The 13,960-nt window shown below is 39.0% G+C and overlaps 1 protein-coding gene across 7 annotated transcripts in view; it reads right to left on the bottom strand.

Moving 5' to 3' along the window:
• Nucleotides 1–13,960, bottom strand: part of EZH2 (enhancer of zeste 2 polycomb repressive complex 2 subunit) — a 97,682-nt gene that overhangs the window by 17,136 nt on the left and 66,586 nt on the right. For 6 of the 7 annotated variants that reach the window (XM_054991204.1, XM_054991205.1, XM_054991207.1 and 3 more), the window contains 6 exons: nucleotides 10,371–10,495; nucleotides 9,745–9,873; nucleotides 8,536–8,652; nucleotides 3,671–3,791; nucleotides 3,050–3,214; nucleotides 1,964–2,066 (listed from right to left, as the gene is read on the bottom strand). In XM_054991204.1, coding sequence (XP_054847179.1) covers nucleotides 1,964–2,066; nucleotides 3,050–3,214; nucleotides 3,671–3,791; nucleotides 8,536–8,652; nucleotides 9,745–9,873; nucleotides 10,371–10,495 — 760 coding nt within the window. The remainder of the gene's footprint in view (nucleotides 1–1,963; nucleotides 2,067–3,049; nucleotides 3,215–3,670; nucleotides 3,792–8,535; nucleotides 8,653–9,744; nucleotides 9,874–10,370; nucleotides 10,496–13,960) is intronic. The other variant, XM_054991206.1, reaches the window with a different exon arrangement.

The raw sequence follows: 13,960 nt of genomic DNA, 5'->3' as shown, positions 1-13,960 counted from the left end.
ATGCAACTGTAAGCAGAGTTACAGATTTCTAGACTGCTGGCCACTGTCCTCAAAATATACGTGTGATTTATTGAAAAATGATGCTTTATTGGTCTGTGATGCTGTAACTATGAGAAAAGTTACTGGATAAAATACAGTTCAATGATCAGTATGCTAAGACAAACTTAGGCACTTCTAAATCCCGTCCATATTGATGAGAGGAAGTTACAACTGTATTCAACTCTCCCAGTAATATCAATGGGACTTAAGATGTTTAACTCTGGCCTACATTTGAAGTTGTATTATTTATTCTCTATTTGGTAATCCAAGGAAAATATCCTAGGATATGGACATTATTTATTTGTGGAAAGTATACGCTCTCTTTCCGGAGAATTGTTCAAGGCAAAAGAAATCAAATTCAAATTTAAATTCCCCACTCAAATGAAATGAACTCTGTTGGGGTCAGGTGGGGAACTTTTCATCTGGCAGGCATAAAACCATCAGCACATCAGCAACGGCAACAACAAAAAAGGCTAACCCCCAGGATAAAAAACAAGGCAGAAGCCAAGCCTTTAAGCCTAGACAGGTATGGAAACAGCCTCCCAAAACATGAGATCTCAATTATAATCACAGGGAAACAGGCAAGTTTTTTATCTGGTGCTTTAATGCCAACAAAGTAGGTGTACCATGCAAACCTCTAAAGGAAGTGCATTCCAAAGACAGAGAGCCACCACTGACAAAGCCCTGTCTCTAGCCTGCTGCGCACCTTATCTCCCTGTGTGGAAAATCAGACATTCGGTCTTGAAACAAAATTGGCAAGTAGTACAATACAGGAGAGGACTGTTCTTCAGGTACTCCAGACTGAAAGCTGTTTAGATCAATGTGAATTATACCCAGAAACAGACAGGCATCCACTGATCTTTCAGCCCGACATCCAACCCCTGACAGCATCCTGGCCACCACGCTTTCAACTGACACATTTTTTCAGAGGCAGCTCTACGAAGACAGCACTGCATAATCTAACCTGGATGTGATCACCATGAATACAACAGTAACAAGTTTTACATTTTTTTGGGAAAAGAGTCACTGTTCAAACAGTTAGTCTTAAAGGTGCTACTGGACTCTTTTTGATTTTGTTCAAACAGCTTCTGTCCAACTATCTCATGCTGACTACCTATATTCTCAAATTATGTCCCGGAATGTACATTTATGGGCAGAAATTAGTCATTTGACAAGTTAGACAGAAAAAAATTCAGTATTTACATGTTGGATTCAAGACTCAGTGAAAAATTCCTGAGGAAGGGAAATACTGGATACAACCCTAATGTTGCTGCAAAATTACGGTTTCATCTTTGGATCTGCCAGCCCAGTAAACGTTAGTCCCCCAGAGAGAACCAGGCTCTACTCCGCAGCAAAGCACCACTAGAGCACTATTGCTCCCTCTTTCTTCCACAAAGAAGAAGAGGAAACTTGGATTCATTACAGCTTTTCAAAAATGTTATTGTTTTATTGTAAACTGTTTTCATAGCATTTGGAACCACCAGGGGTGCTAATATAGACAGAAAGACCAGAAAAAACAAGCAAGATTTACTGAGAGCAGATAAAAAAATGGCAAATAAGGCTCCTAGCCTCTAATAACAACCAGACTCTAGCCCTACTGCAAATTTTCACTCTAGTTAAAGTTTAACTAAAAATATATATAATTATAACCACTCTTGAGATCAACTATGACACTCTTCTAAACATCCAGAGTCAACAGTGCAGGTCTGTACAACTTGGAAACTACAAAACAGAGCAAAGTCAAGCAGCCATTTAATGCGATCACCCAATGGCTTGCTTCCCCTCCCCATTTAACTGGAGGCTTACTGAACCCATGGGGGTGGTTGATGTTTGCAGAGTAGATTCTTAAGTTATACAAAAGTACTGTAGAATTTACCTAAACATGGAGATTTTGTATTACGCAATGTAAGTAATTATATCTTACTTCTCTTTCAATTCCTCGGATGTACCCTTATCTGGAAACATTGATGAAATGGCTTCAAATATCTTGTCAGAAGGAAATTTACGAGGAGGATGGCTCTCTTTATCTATATAGAAACAAAAATACAGACTAACGTGACTTGCTACCTAAATATTCTCCTAAGAACACTTTTGTTGTTTCTCCAAGTGCCAGGCAGGCAGCGAGGTACAAGTTCTGCTCTTCCAGTGACTGAACATCAGAACCTGATACTAGCAGATCCACACATATGTGACCCCCAATGGCACAGAATACTGAGCAACACTTTTAAGAATGTGCGACTCTGGCTCCTTCACTTTCCTTTAATGTGCCCATTCCAGAGCAAGGACAATACCAAGTGCCTCCAGCCAAGCAATCTGGCTTCTCTTCCAATTGTGAAAGAATGCTCAAATTAATTTTGATTTCTCTGACTTGTGCATACTGTGACACTCTATATTACGTGTGTCCATATTAATATATGAATAGCTACAGTCTGTATTAGTAAGTACATTTAAACATTCAAAAATGTGTTATGCCATTTTGCATAATCACAAGCAACAGGGCTTCAACGGAAAACTACCTTTTTATTGCTTAATTGCTGTTATCCGTCTATGGGATTTATACCTTACCCTACTTTAGGGGTCAAGCCAACTTATAGCTTTACATCAGAAATGACATAAATATAAGGAATGGTCAAAAGATAACCAACTGCTATGAAATGGTTGTTACCTTGGATCTTGTCCTTGTCATCCATTACAACCTCCAGGGGCAGGAGTCTGACTGTATGCAACCGACGGTTCTCAACTGGAAGGGGGGGGGGTGATCCTGACTTTGCAAACCAGAGCTAACTCATAGATATCCATCATTTTATTTCCAGAACTCACTAACACTACAACCAACTCCTTGGACAAATATTGTTGGGTTTACATATATAAGTTTTTTTAAATTATTGATATCTGTAATATAATATCTTCTTGCAAGGAACAGCAGCAAGCACGGGAGTCATCCCATTTTATTCTCACTGTATGTATTTAGCAGAATCAACATCCTACCAACATCCCAAACTTAACATACCTAGTCTGTTGGTCTCCTGATTTTTCCGCTTCTCATTTCTTCCATCAAGATTATCATCATCATCGTCATCATCGTCGTCATCATCATCGTCGTCGTCATCATCACTATACTGACCAAGAGCATTGACAAGCTCCACAAATATCTCATCATTGATAAACCCACATTCTGAAATTAAACATATTCAGAAAATGAGGGGGCCTGCATTAACTAACTTTAAAAACGTATAATTACCATTTAGAGGGGGAGATCGAGAGCTAAGAGAATTAACCAAATAAATACAGAATATCATATTACTACTCTTCAGTTCTAGTTGTGGTCTCTCAATTAGCTGGATTATCAAAATCAGTAGCAAGTATTGTATCAATAAGACAAGGAGTCAAAAGAAACAGCAAACGTATTTTCATGTCTTCTGCAAATACAGCTATCCTCTGTGGCTGAAGAGCCAGTCAGGATACAATTACAATTTTTCTGTTTCATGCTGCAGGAAGCATGTCATTTTGTAAAATAATCATACATTCTCAGAAATCAATCTATTCTCATATTTAATATCATCATATGACCAATATAAGCTAACCACACTGGCTACCAGCAGCAATTAACAACATACACAGAGTAACTCACCTCTGTCTCCATGAACCTTCCCATCATAATTCTTGATTAGTTCTTCAATAAATGTTCCGTCCTGGTCAAGCACTTCATCTCCCATATAAGGAATGTTGTGCAAAACTGTCTCATCTTCTACCTAAAATGAGTTTAAAAAAAAATACATTTAGAGCCTTCTTCCCATCCTTCTTGTCGTGCTACACATCCAAACAGCAAAATACAGGAGTAACTGTCTCCCTCTGTGAAGATAGTTTCAGATGGGTAGCTGTGTTGGTCTGCAGTAGAAGACGGAGCAAAATTCCGGTCCAGTAGCCCTTAAAGACCAACTAGATTTCCTGGGTATGAGCTTTTGAGACATAAAACTCCTTTCTTTCGATACATTTAGAAGTGGAAGACTGTAGGGTTTCCACCTCTAAATGTATTTGAAGAAGGCAGTTTGACTCTCATAACCAGGAAATCTAGTTGGTCTTTAAGGTGCTACTGAAGCTGAATCTTGCTTTCCACTAGGAAATCTAAAAATAATAGCTCAAGTGTCTGCCCCATCCTCACCAGAATCATAATGTTATACATGCTCAACATAAGGTGCCCTTTATTAGGTGCTGTTTATCTATACTGTCTTTAAAGCAACAAGAAGAAACACAATATAGTTAACACTATTCAGTACATTTCTTATGGCTCTGAGAGCTCTGACGCATTCATGGAGCTTGCCCACCTGTAAAAGTAGTCCCACTCATCCAAAATGAATCAGCAAATCCTCATGCAAAGGGCTTGGCATCCATGGATGTACTCCTTCACTGAAACTAACAGAACAGCTAGCACACATATTGAAGTACAGCCTGGATCCTGGATAAACCAGAGGTCTAAAGCCCTATGATTCCTTTTGTTAAGACTTCTGTGCATACCACTGGCTGCAATGAGCTGCTTTGTAACAAAATTAAGGACCAGTTCACACCCAGTGCCCAATTACCTCACACCCCAAAAGTATCAGAAACACACAGAGCCACAGTTAGGGTTGCAGCCAGGCAGTGTTCACAGAGTAGGGTTTTCAACCTCCAGATAGGGCCTGGAGATCTTCCAGAATTACAACTGATCTCCAGACTAAAGAGATCAGTTCCCTGGAGAAAACGGCTGCCTTGGAGGGTGGACTCTATGGCAATGTACACCACTGAGATCCCTCCCCACAATAACCAAAAGTACAGTGGCTCTGAATATAGTCCCTTTGAAAGGCAACAGCTCCCACAAACAGTGCTTCTACACAATCACCTCCCTCGACAAACTTCTGAAGCTTTTACATAGGAGATCCTGGCAAATGTGAAACTTCACTATGCTTAATCGACCCTTGAACTTGTAGTATTGCAACATCACACACATGGGATAAAATTTCATAGTCTACTGGTCAACCACTGTGGGAATAGCCACTTAAGAATGGTGGAACGAGAAGAGCCGTATTACTCTGCTGAAAGCATTGTTTAAAAGCATCCTTTTTGTTATATTTTACTAAAATATTTTTGTATGCATATTCTGCTTCACAAGTCACTGTCTCCCAAGCTTTCAATAACAGCCTCTAGTCTACTCTCATACTTATCTACTCTCATACTTATCTACTCTCATAATCTCTAATCTGCCCTTTCTGGGCAAAGTGACTGAGAGACCAGTAGCTGACCAACTCCAGACCTTCTTGGATAACTCTAGCGCTCTGGACCCTTTCCAGTCAGGTTTCAGACCAGGACAGAGACAGCACTAGTAGCATTAATGGATGATCTCCAACTGAATATAGACAAAGGCCATGCCTCCTTATTGCTTCTATTGGATCTATCTGCAGCCTTTGATACAGCAGACCTTGCCATTCTGTTGAGACGTTTAGAAACAGAAGTGGGCATCAAAGGATGTGTGCCCTGGACTGGTTTAAATCGTTTCTCTTGGAGCGGACTCAAAGGGCTGCCATTGGAGATCAGCTTGCGGGGTTCCGCAGGGTGCAATCTTATCTCCCATGTTACTCAACCTCTACATAAAGCTTTTAGGAGAACTCATTCACAGCTATGGAGTTGGATGTCATCAATATGCAGACAACACCCAACTCTATATCTCGCTATCCAGGTCCCCACAGAATGCAGTAGAAATCTTAGATTGCTGCCTGACAGCCGTGGTGAAATAGTTGGAAAAACAACAAATTGACATTGAACCCAGACAAGACTGAAGTGATGCTTGTTGGGAAAGAAGAGATCTTGAAGGACATTGTACTCCCCACTTTCGATGTTCGTCTGACCCTTGCAGACTCGATTAAGAGCCTAGGGGTTATACTGGATCCAGCATTATTACTAGAAAAACAAGTTAAGGCAGCGACAAAAAATGCTTTCTACAACTTGTCTAGCCATAAAGATGGCTTCTTATCTTGACATGGCTGACCTGGCCACTTGAATCCATGCTATGGTAACATCAAGCTTGACTACTATAATGCTCTATATGTAGGTCTCCCATCTAAGTTAACTAGGAGGCTCCAATTAGTGCAAAATGCTGCAGCTCAACTGTTATCAGGAGCGAGCAGGAGCATGAACATTACTCCCATCCTACAGTCGCTCCATTGGCTACCCATCAGTTACCATGCTCAGTTCAAGGTATTAGTTATTACATACAAAGTTCTTCACGACTTTGGTCCAGCATACCTACGGGACCACCTCCCTCCCTATGTTCCTCCACAGCAGCTTCGCTCATCTGAACAGGGTCTCCTGCAGGTGCCAGGCTGCACACAGGTGAAATCAGCAGCAACCCATACACGGGCTTTCTCTGTGGTGGCCCCTATCCTGTGGAGTGACCTGCCTGAGGAAGTCAGAAGAGCCCCCACTCTCCTGGCTTTTCGTAAATGACGCAAAACCGAACTATTCAAAAAGGCTTTTTTCTCAAATGGGAGGGCTGTATTGTAGGGATGGGGTCTCAGATGCTTTGCTAATGAGTTAGGGACCATAGACTTCATCACTATATTGCCTTACATATTATCTGTTGCTTTAAATATGTACTCCTATGTACCACCAGTGCTCCATATTGTCTAATGTTAGTCCTAGAATTGATTGTTTTCTGCTTCAGTATTTTTTCTACTCTGTTGGATTCTTTTTAATACTACGTCTTTTAAACTTTTATCTATTTACCCTATGGCATTGTTTATGGAAATGTACTTGATACTGATTGTAGTAATCTCATACTGCGTAATCCACCTTGAGTCTCAGTGAGAAAGGTGGACTATAAATGACTTAAATAAAAAATAAAATAAATAAATAATGAAATAATACTTAGATTAGGTGATCTATTAGGTGATCGATAATTTTAATGGAGAGTTTCTTGTGCTGTCAAAAGCACTAGAGAGCTTTAGAACTTTCATCTTGCAGCTGGCCTGCACTTGTGCAGTCCCAGTATGCACCTGCACAGAAGAACACTCATTGAACAACTGTCACAAGTCAGTGCGACCCTGTTTGATTTGTTACACTCTGTCCAAAAGGTCTCGGTGAGTTTATTTTGCAGGAAATACCTGGACATAAGTAAGCAGTGTGATGCGGTAGCATAAAGAATAAAAAAGGTAAATGTAGTCTCCTGTGCAAGCACCGGGTCATTACTGACCCATGGGGGGATGTCGTATCACGATGTTTTCTTGGCAAAATTTTTACGGGGTGGTTTGCCACTGCCTTCCCCAGTCATCTACACTTTACCCCCAGGAAACTGGGTGCTCATTTTACCGACCTTGGAAGGATGGAAGGCTGAGTCAACCTTGAGCCGGCTACCTGAACCCGGTTTCCGCCAGGATCGTACTCAGGTCATGAGCAGGGCTTGGGCTGCAGTACTGCAGCTTACCACTCTGCGCCAAGGGGCTCTTAGCATAAAGCATAGAAATCTTTAACATTTTTCTTATATGAATTTAAGACAATTTGTAAAGATTTATGAATATTTATTTCTACTGTTTTCTCTGACTATAAATAAATATGTATTAACAAAAAAGTTTATAAACTAAAAAAAGAAGATGCACAAAGGAATGGTGAGAGATACTACATAAGACTTTTTCAAAGTTTCTAAAACAAAGAAGAAATACCTGATATGCAATCAGTGCAGTCAACTGCACCTACTAAAATGAACACTGTAAAATAACTACTCAGACACGTTAACTCTGACAGCAGTGATACAGAAATCCTATTCTGATCCGATAGCTTTTGAACTCTTTATGAGCAACCATGACCAATCGTAGGACTGATGAAAGGCAGTTTAAGTAAAGAGTGCCTTTTCCCTTCTTAACCATACTCAATCCCATCTAAACTCAAAAGAATGCCTTGTCAATCTAGAGCTGCGATGAACAGATCATGTTAGGGACCCTGTATTACAGCAACACGAGTCGAATTCCTACACTGGCACATTTGATAAGTTGCTTGCTATCATTTCTTAAGAGGCCTATGCCACTTTGTACTTTTAAAAAGAGGTAGCATATAGGAACAGTATTAAGTTACAGTATGAAAAAGGACAATCTAATCAAAGGAAGTACAAAGGTTACAGTTCAATCAAAATTAAGGATTGTTACAATCCATCAAAATTCAGAAGTTTCTCTCCCCCATTTAACGAAATGAGACTTTTAGTCACAAGCTATTTCCCATCACCTATCTGGAAAAAAATGTAAATTCAAGAGATACATGCCTTCTATGAAATCTAACACAAAAGCATAAAAATAAGATGATCTTATTATGACACACAATAAAGTTCACCAAGCTGTTACAGCACAGAGATGAGATCATGGTTAGAGCATGCTGAATCTAAAGGATCAGGTATTATTAAAACATTACTCTGTCCTGCAAAACATATCAATTTGTTGATTTTCGTTTCCGCTTGTATAGCATCAGTATTTCACTTACCATAAAATTTTGCTGTAAGGGAGACCAAGAGTACATGATGGGCACTGAGGCAACAGCATTTAGAGTCTTCAGAGGGATAACTTGTTTCGGAAAATCTAAGTCACTGATGACAGAACACTAAAAGAAAAGATAACATTATATTACCAGTAGTAAATTGTTCTCAAACTAGAAAGAGGAGAAAAAAGGCTACAGATTCATGGGATAACATATTTTTAATTCATAACAAATGTAGACAGTCTTAAGAAGGCATACACTGTTTTCAGTTTTATAGAAGGCGTGTTGTTCTTTATATAAAACATACATCCTACCAAGGCCTACACATCTAAGCTACCTGTCACCAGCTGCCTCCTTCTCCATCAAGAATGCTGCAGTTATGGCTCTAAAGCCATCTGGATGCCTTCCTGTCCCTTTTAAATGAGGGCATAAGTAGTTAGGGAAGGGGCGGGGGGAGGACTACAAAACAAACCTGCACAGGGGTTTCTTAAGCACAGGAGAAAAACTAGAAACCGGCTTCAGGTGGGTAGCCATGTTGGTCTGCAGTAGAAGAGCAAGATTCAAGCCCAGTAGCATTGTAAAGACCAACAAGATTTCTAGGGTATAAGCTTATACCCTGGAAATTTTGTTGGTCTTGAAAGTGCTACTGCACTCAAACCTTGCTCAATAACCCTGGCTGGCAACTACTTTTTCAGGGAAACCATCTTTTCAACTGACCAAGAACTGAGAGGCAATACTATTTACTATGCATTCTCTCCTGCATGACCAAGCTCTTTAGCCCCTTCCTTTCTCATATGAGCATAATAAAAGGGGGTAAGGTTGGGAACCGGGGGGGGGGGGTGTTACTCCAGACCCAAATTGAGCCCTCTGTGGGGCAGCTATCTATCCCTTAGTTACAACAATAACAAATCTGAAGTATCGTGTCTAACCAAGTGACAGGCCACCACAAACACGCACCGAGTGCCAGAACGAAGCCTTCTGCCTCCAATGTGAGGACTGAGATCACCTGGGAGAAAAAACTTCAAACTTCCACATAAACTTCTACAAACAGGTCTCCTGAGTCCCAGGGGAGAAAATTTCAAATATCAACTATTCTCTGTTAATAAAGATCGAATGCTGTTATGCAGAGAAATAACAAGCAACTTTCCTCCAGTAAAATAAAGACGTGTTGACAACTTTGTAGCTGGATTTCTACAACACATCATGTTAACCAACCTCCCTGGTCCCACGCAATGAGCTCACAGAAGTCATGATGTGTACAGGTTGTATCCGCCGTTGTTTCCACTCTTGATTTAAAATTTCTGTTCTCTCTTGTATCTTCTGGCGATTAGAATTAAACATACTCTAGAGGGGGGAAATTAAACAAAACTTAGTCTAAAAACTTATTTTAACTTATTTTTATAATGTTAATATCTGAGAAAAAGGCCCATCTCAGTATAGAAGACTATACCACGTACAAGTAAATCTATTACAGATTTCATATACATTTACATGTGTTTAAAGATTTCAGTAGCCAAGAGTTCAATAATTCTTGAACTGTGGTCTAGAATTTCAGGCAACCCATAGCACTATTGCTTTTTTCTCCATGGTCCACCAAATAAAACAGTTTAAGGACTACTGATTTAGAGACTGTTTTCAACATCACTTAGATTTCAACAGCATCCTTCTTCCAATGGAAGATTCCTCACTTAAGAAAAATGAATCATCAGACTTTACCAACATTTAGCTTGTCAGTCAAAACCAACAAGACATTTAACAGCAAAACCACAGAATTAAAATTAATTCATACTGAATAAGAGCCATTTCAATACCTTATTATTGGAATTAGTTGGTTTAGTTACCTTTACTTCATCTGCCCGTCTGAATCTCTTGAGCTGCCTAAGTCGCATATATTCTGATTTTACACGCCTCCTCCAGCAAATTGGTCCCTTCTCAGATTTCTTTCCGGTCTGACCCATGATTACCCCTGCAGAGAACAGAACCTAGATATAAAATCATGAACTCAAGACAGCCCTATCTATAAAATCCACACAGTGACTGAAATCCATACAGACCACTCATTCTGTGACCAAGTATCTGATCACACATACAAATCACTCAATGCACTGCGAGTGATAACTGGGCTACATATCCCACTGCCTGCAGTTCCTTTCATAACACTGATACAACTTTTTACCGTTCGGAAGAAAGTCTCAAGTAAGTTCAAAGGCTAGGATCCTCTGGAAACACTAAGCTATCCTTTCTATTCACTTTATTCTAGTAACATCATCATAGAACTCTGTATCTGAGATATATGTGGCTGAGCTTTTAGCTACTACCTCATGCTAATGATATGGGTATAAAAAGTCACTAAAGTATTAAAAAAACACATCCTTTGACACAGGTTGGTGCATGGCATGTATCAATGGCAACTTCTCCCTCTGCTTATTAGCGCTTCATGCCTGCAATGAATGGGCCATCTAAACTGTTTGCTAGGAGAACCTGCCATTCAGCTACAACTCTTACAAGAGCTTGTTGACTGATGGTAAGAAACTGCAGCTTCTGCTCAGAATGAAAAGTTCAACCAGCTCATTAGTCACAAATACAGGCCACAAATACTGGTCACAGGCAAGAGGAAAATGCAATTGCCATGAGAAAAAGCTGTCATGGGCATGAGCAGATTGTAAGATCTAGATTACGTGAGGAGAAGCAATCTGGAAGTCATTTTAAAGTGGAAGGAGATGAACAATACATTGTAAATCCTTAAGAGGTTTATATAAAGTCGTGTGCTTTTTAAGTGAAGGAAGTTTTAAACTGAAGTCAAAATATTATGAAATGTTCATAGTACAGTATACAGAAAAAATAGCATTAGCTTATACTGGAGCGACGACTATGCTGAAAATTATTGTAGTTCAACCGCACTGAACTTCAGAAGAATGAATAATTTTTAATCTGATTATTGCAAACATCTCCCCTAAAAAGAAGTTTAAAAGTAGGCAAGTTTAAGATACGGAACGAAAAAGCATACCCTGCCAAAATGATGGATGTCTATTTACAAATATTATCTCTAGCAGAGTAAACATGTATAATGTATTTAGAAACCTTTTAGTAGTCAAGCAGCTTCAGAAAAACTGGAAATAATTACGAATCTGTGATAGATATTTATTATGTATATCTTTTGAGATGGCTTGAGATAGACCATCCAAGACATAAATAAATGGTCTGAACTTTCCCACACGTAGGGAACAAATAACACCTCCCATCTCTCATACAACATCCCTGGCAAAATACTCTGGAGATAGCTAAATAGGGGGTCATCTGGATTATGTGCTGCTGTGTTTACATACATACATACACATATATGTGTGTGTGTGAATATGTTTACATGTATTTTAATCTATGTATTGGGATGTTTTATGATTTTAAATTGTATATATGAAGAAATATGTTTTTAATCTTGGTTGTGATCCGCCCTGAGCCTGCTGATGTGGGGAGGGCGGAATATAAATTAAATATAAATAAATAAAATAAAAAGGGCTTGGTTTGCAACAACTCATTCTCATCACAGATACAGCACAATCCATATCAAGGGGAAATGGCTTAAGCTCAGGATTGTGCTGTTATCCATGCAGATTTTACTCTTTTAAAATGTGCATCAGTTTTATGTTTAACTGATTAAATCCATGTAATAAACACTTTTCATCGCTGAAAAGACAAATTGCAGAGTGAAAAGTATCATATGCTCTGGTGTGGAGAGGAGAGAATGGTTTTCGATGCAATAGGACCATTACTTTCACAGAGGGAAAAATAATTCATAAGAAGGAAAAGACTGAAAGGCAAGCTCCACCATTTGACTTTAATAAGCAACGCAGAGCAGACTGCAAGGTACCAGCAAAGCTAGACATCTGACGCTTCCAAAGTAATTATAGACATTCTGGAGTGAAAGTCAGAAAGTGGACACAGACCACCAGTCACAGTCAATCTGTACAAGAGTTATTAATCGGGAAGCGGAAAAGCTGTCTGCCCTTAGCAAGCAAGTACAAAAGGAGGAAATATTTCATCCTCCTTGATCTACACCTGTTCTTTCTCCTCCACAAAATTATAGCAGGCCTCACTCTAACAAAGAAGATCGACCACGACACAAAAACAGCAAGCATTTTTGGGTGCTCTGCTCATACAGCTTTTATGCTGAAAATCAAGGAATTGATCCCACCACTAGAACTTGTTCTTTATCAAAACAGGGGCTCTGATAACCAAGGGGATTCACATTGCACAGTGATTTCCTAGCACAGTGATCTCCTTCAGGGACTCCTTTCAGCTGGTTAGCCCCACCATATACAAAGACCATAATGCAGACAGTATGATTAGGCAGTCACAACGCACAATAAAACCCCAAGAGACAATCAGCACTCGATTATTCTTTTCTTTTCTATTGCTGTTCATTCAGCCCAGTGGTCTCGAACAGCCATATTATTACAAAAAAAACCATGACATCTTTAAAGTTTACACTATGCTAAGGTAGAGGGAGGGGAACTACAGTTCATATGTGGTGGTCTTACACACTTTTTACAAGCGTTGTATCATTAGCATTACATACAGAAAATGGAGAAAACATTATTCAACTATCATACTACAACTGATAATGTGCAGATAAATAAACTGACACAATTATGTATCCAGCCAATATTTATTTCATTCACTTCAATATAACACAAGATTATTTTTTGGAGAAGTGTAAATTATCTTGGAAAATGTAGTATTTGCATTGTTTTCATTTATATCAGTAAAAAACCTTACATCTGTAACAAATGTCAGATATGAAATGTCATTCTCTGTCCCAACACTATAGTTACTACTAAACAGCAATCAGAATTAATTTTTTGCCCTGACTGAGCAATATTAATGACACCTTTCACAATAAAGTAGATTCCTAATGCCTACAATGAACTGGCAAAGATCTTTTTTGCCATTTTTCTGCTACAATATTTGCATTACTTCACAATTCCCATTTTTACAAAACACATAAAGAATTTAAATTCTTCTACACAACAGTTTTACTTGTGACCACTTATGTGACAAATGTTTCAGTTTGGTCTAGTCTTGACTCTTACAATATAAAAGTGCAGGATGGACTCTGGAATGAGTCTGGATGGAACATAGTTTCATATCCTATTGTGTAACTGCTTCCCACCTCAAAGAACAAACCCACGAAGTCCCAGTAACACAAGAATTTTGTGAAAAAGTGAAAATTTCCCATTTATGTTTTCTCTTAAGTAATTTAACTCCCCCTAACAGTAGTTAATTGTACTATATTTTCTTTAAAAAAATGTAAATCCTGTGAAGTATGTTCTGTAAGCAGAGGGTAAGAAACAATGGAAAAAAGGGAATAGCTACACAGCAAGGCAAAAAAAGACAAATTATTATATTGTATTATGGTAGTGGTGCTTGGTAA

Source organism: Eublepharis macularius, chromosome 11, assembly GCF_028583425.1.
Source record: "Eublepharis macularius isolate TG4126 chromosome 11, MPM_Emac_v1.0, whole genome shotgun sequence".
NCBI lineage: Eukaryota > Metazoa > Chordata > Lepidosauria > Squamata > Eublepharidae > Eublepharis > Eublepharis macularius.
The sequence above is the reverse complement of the archived record's forward strand: the minus strand, read 5'-3'. Positions and strand labels throughout refer to the sequence as shown.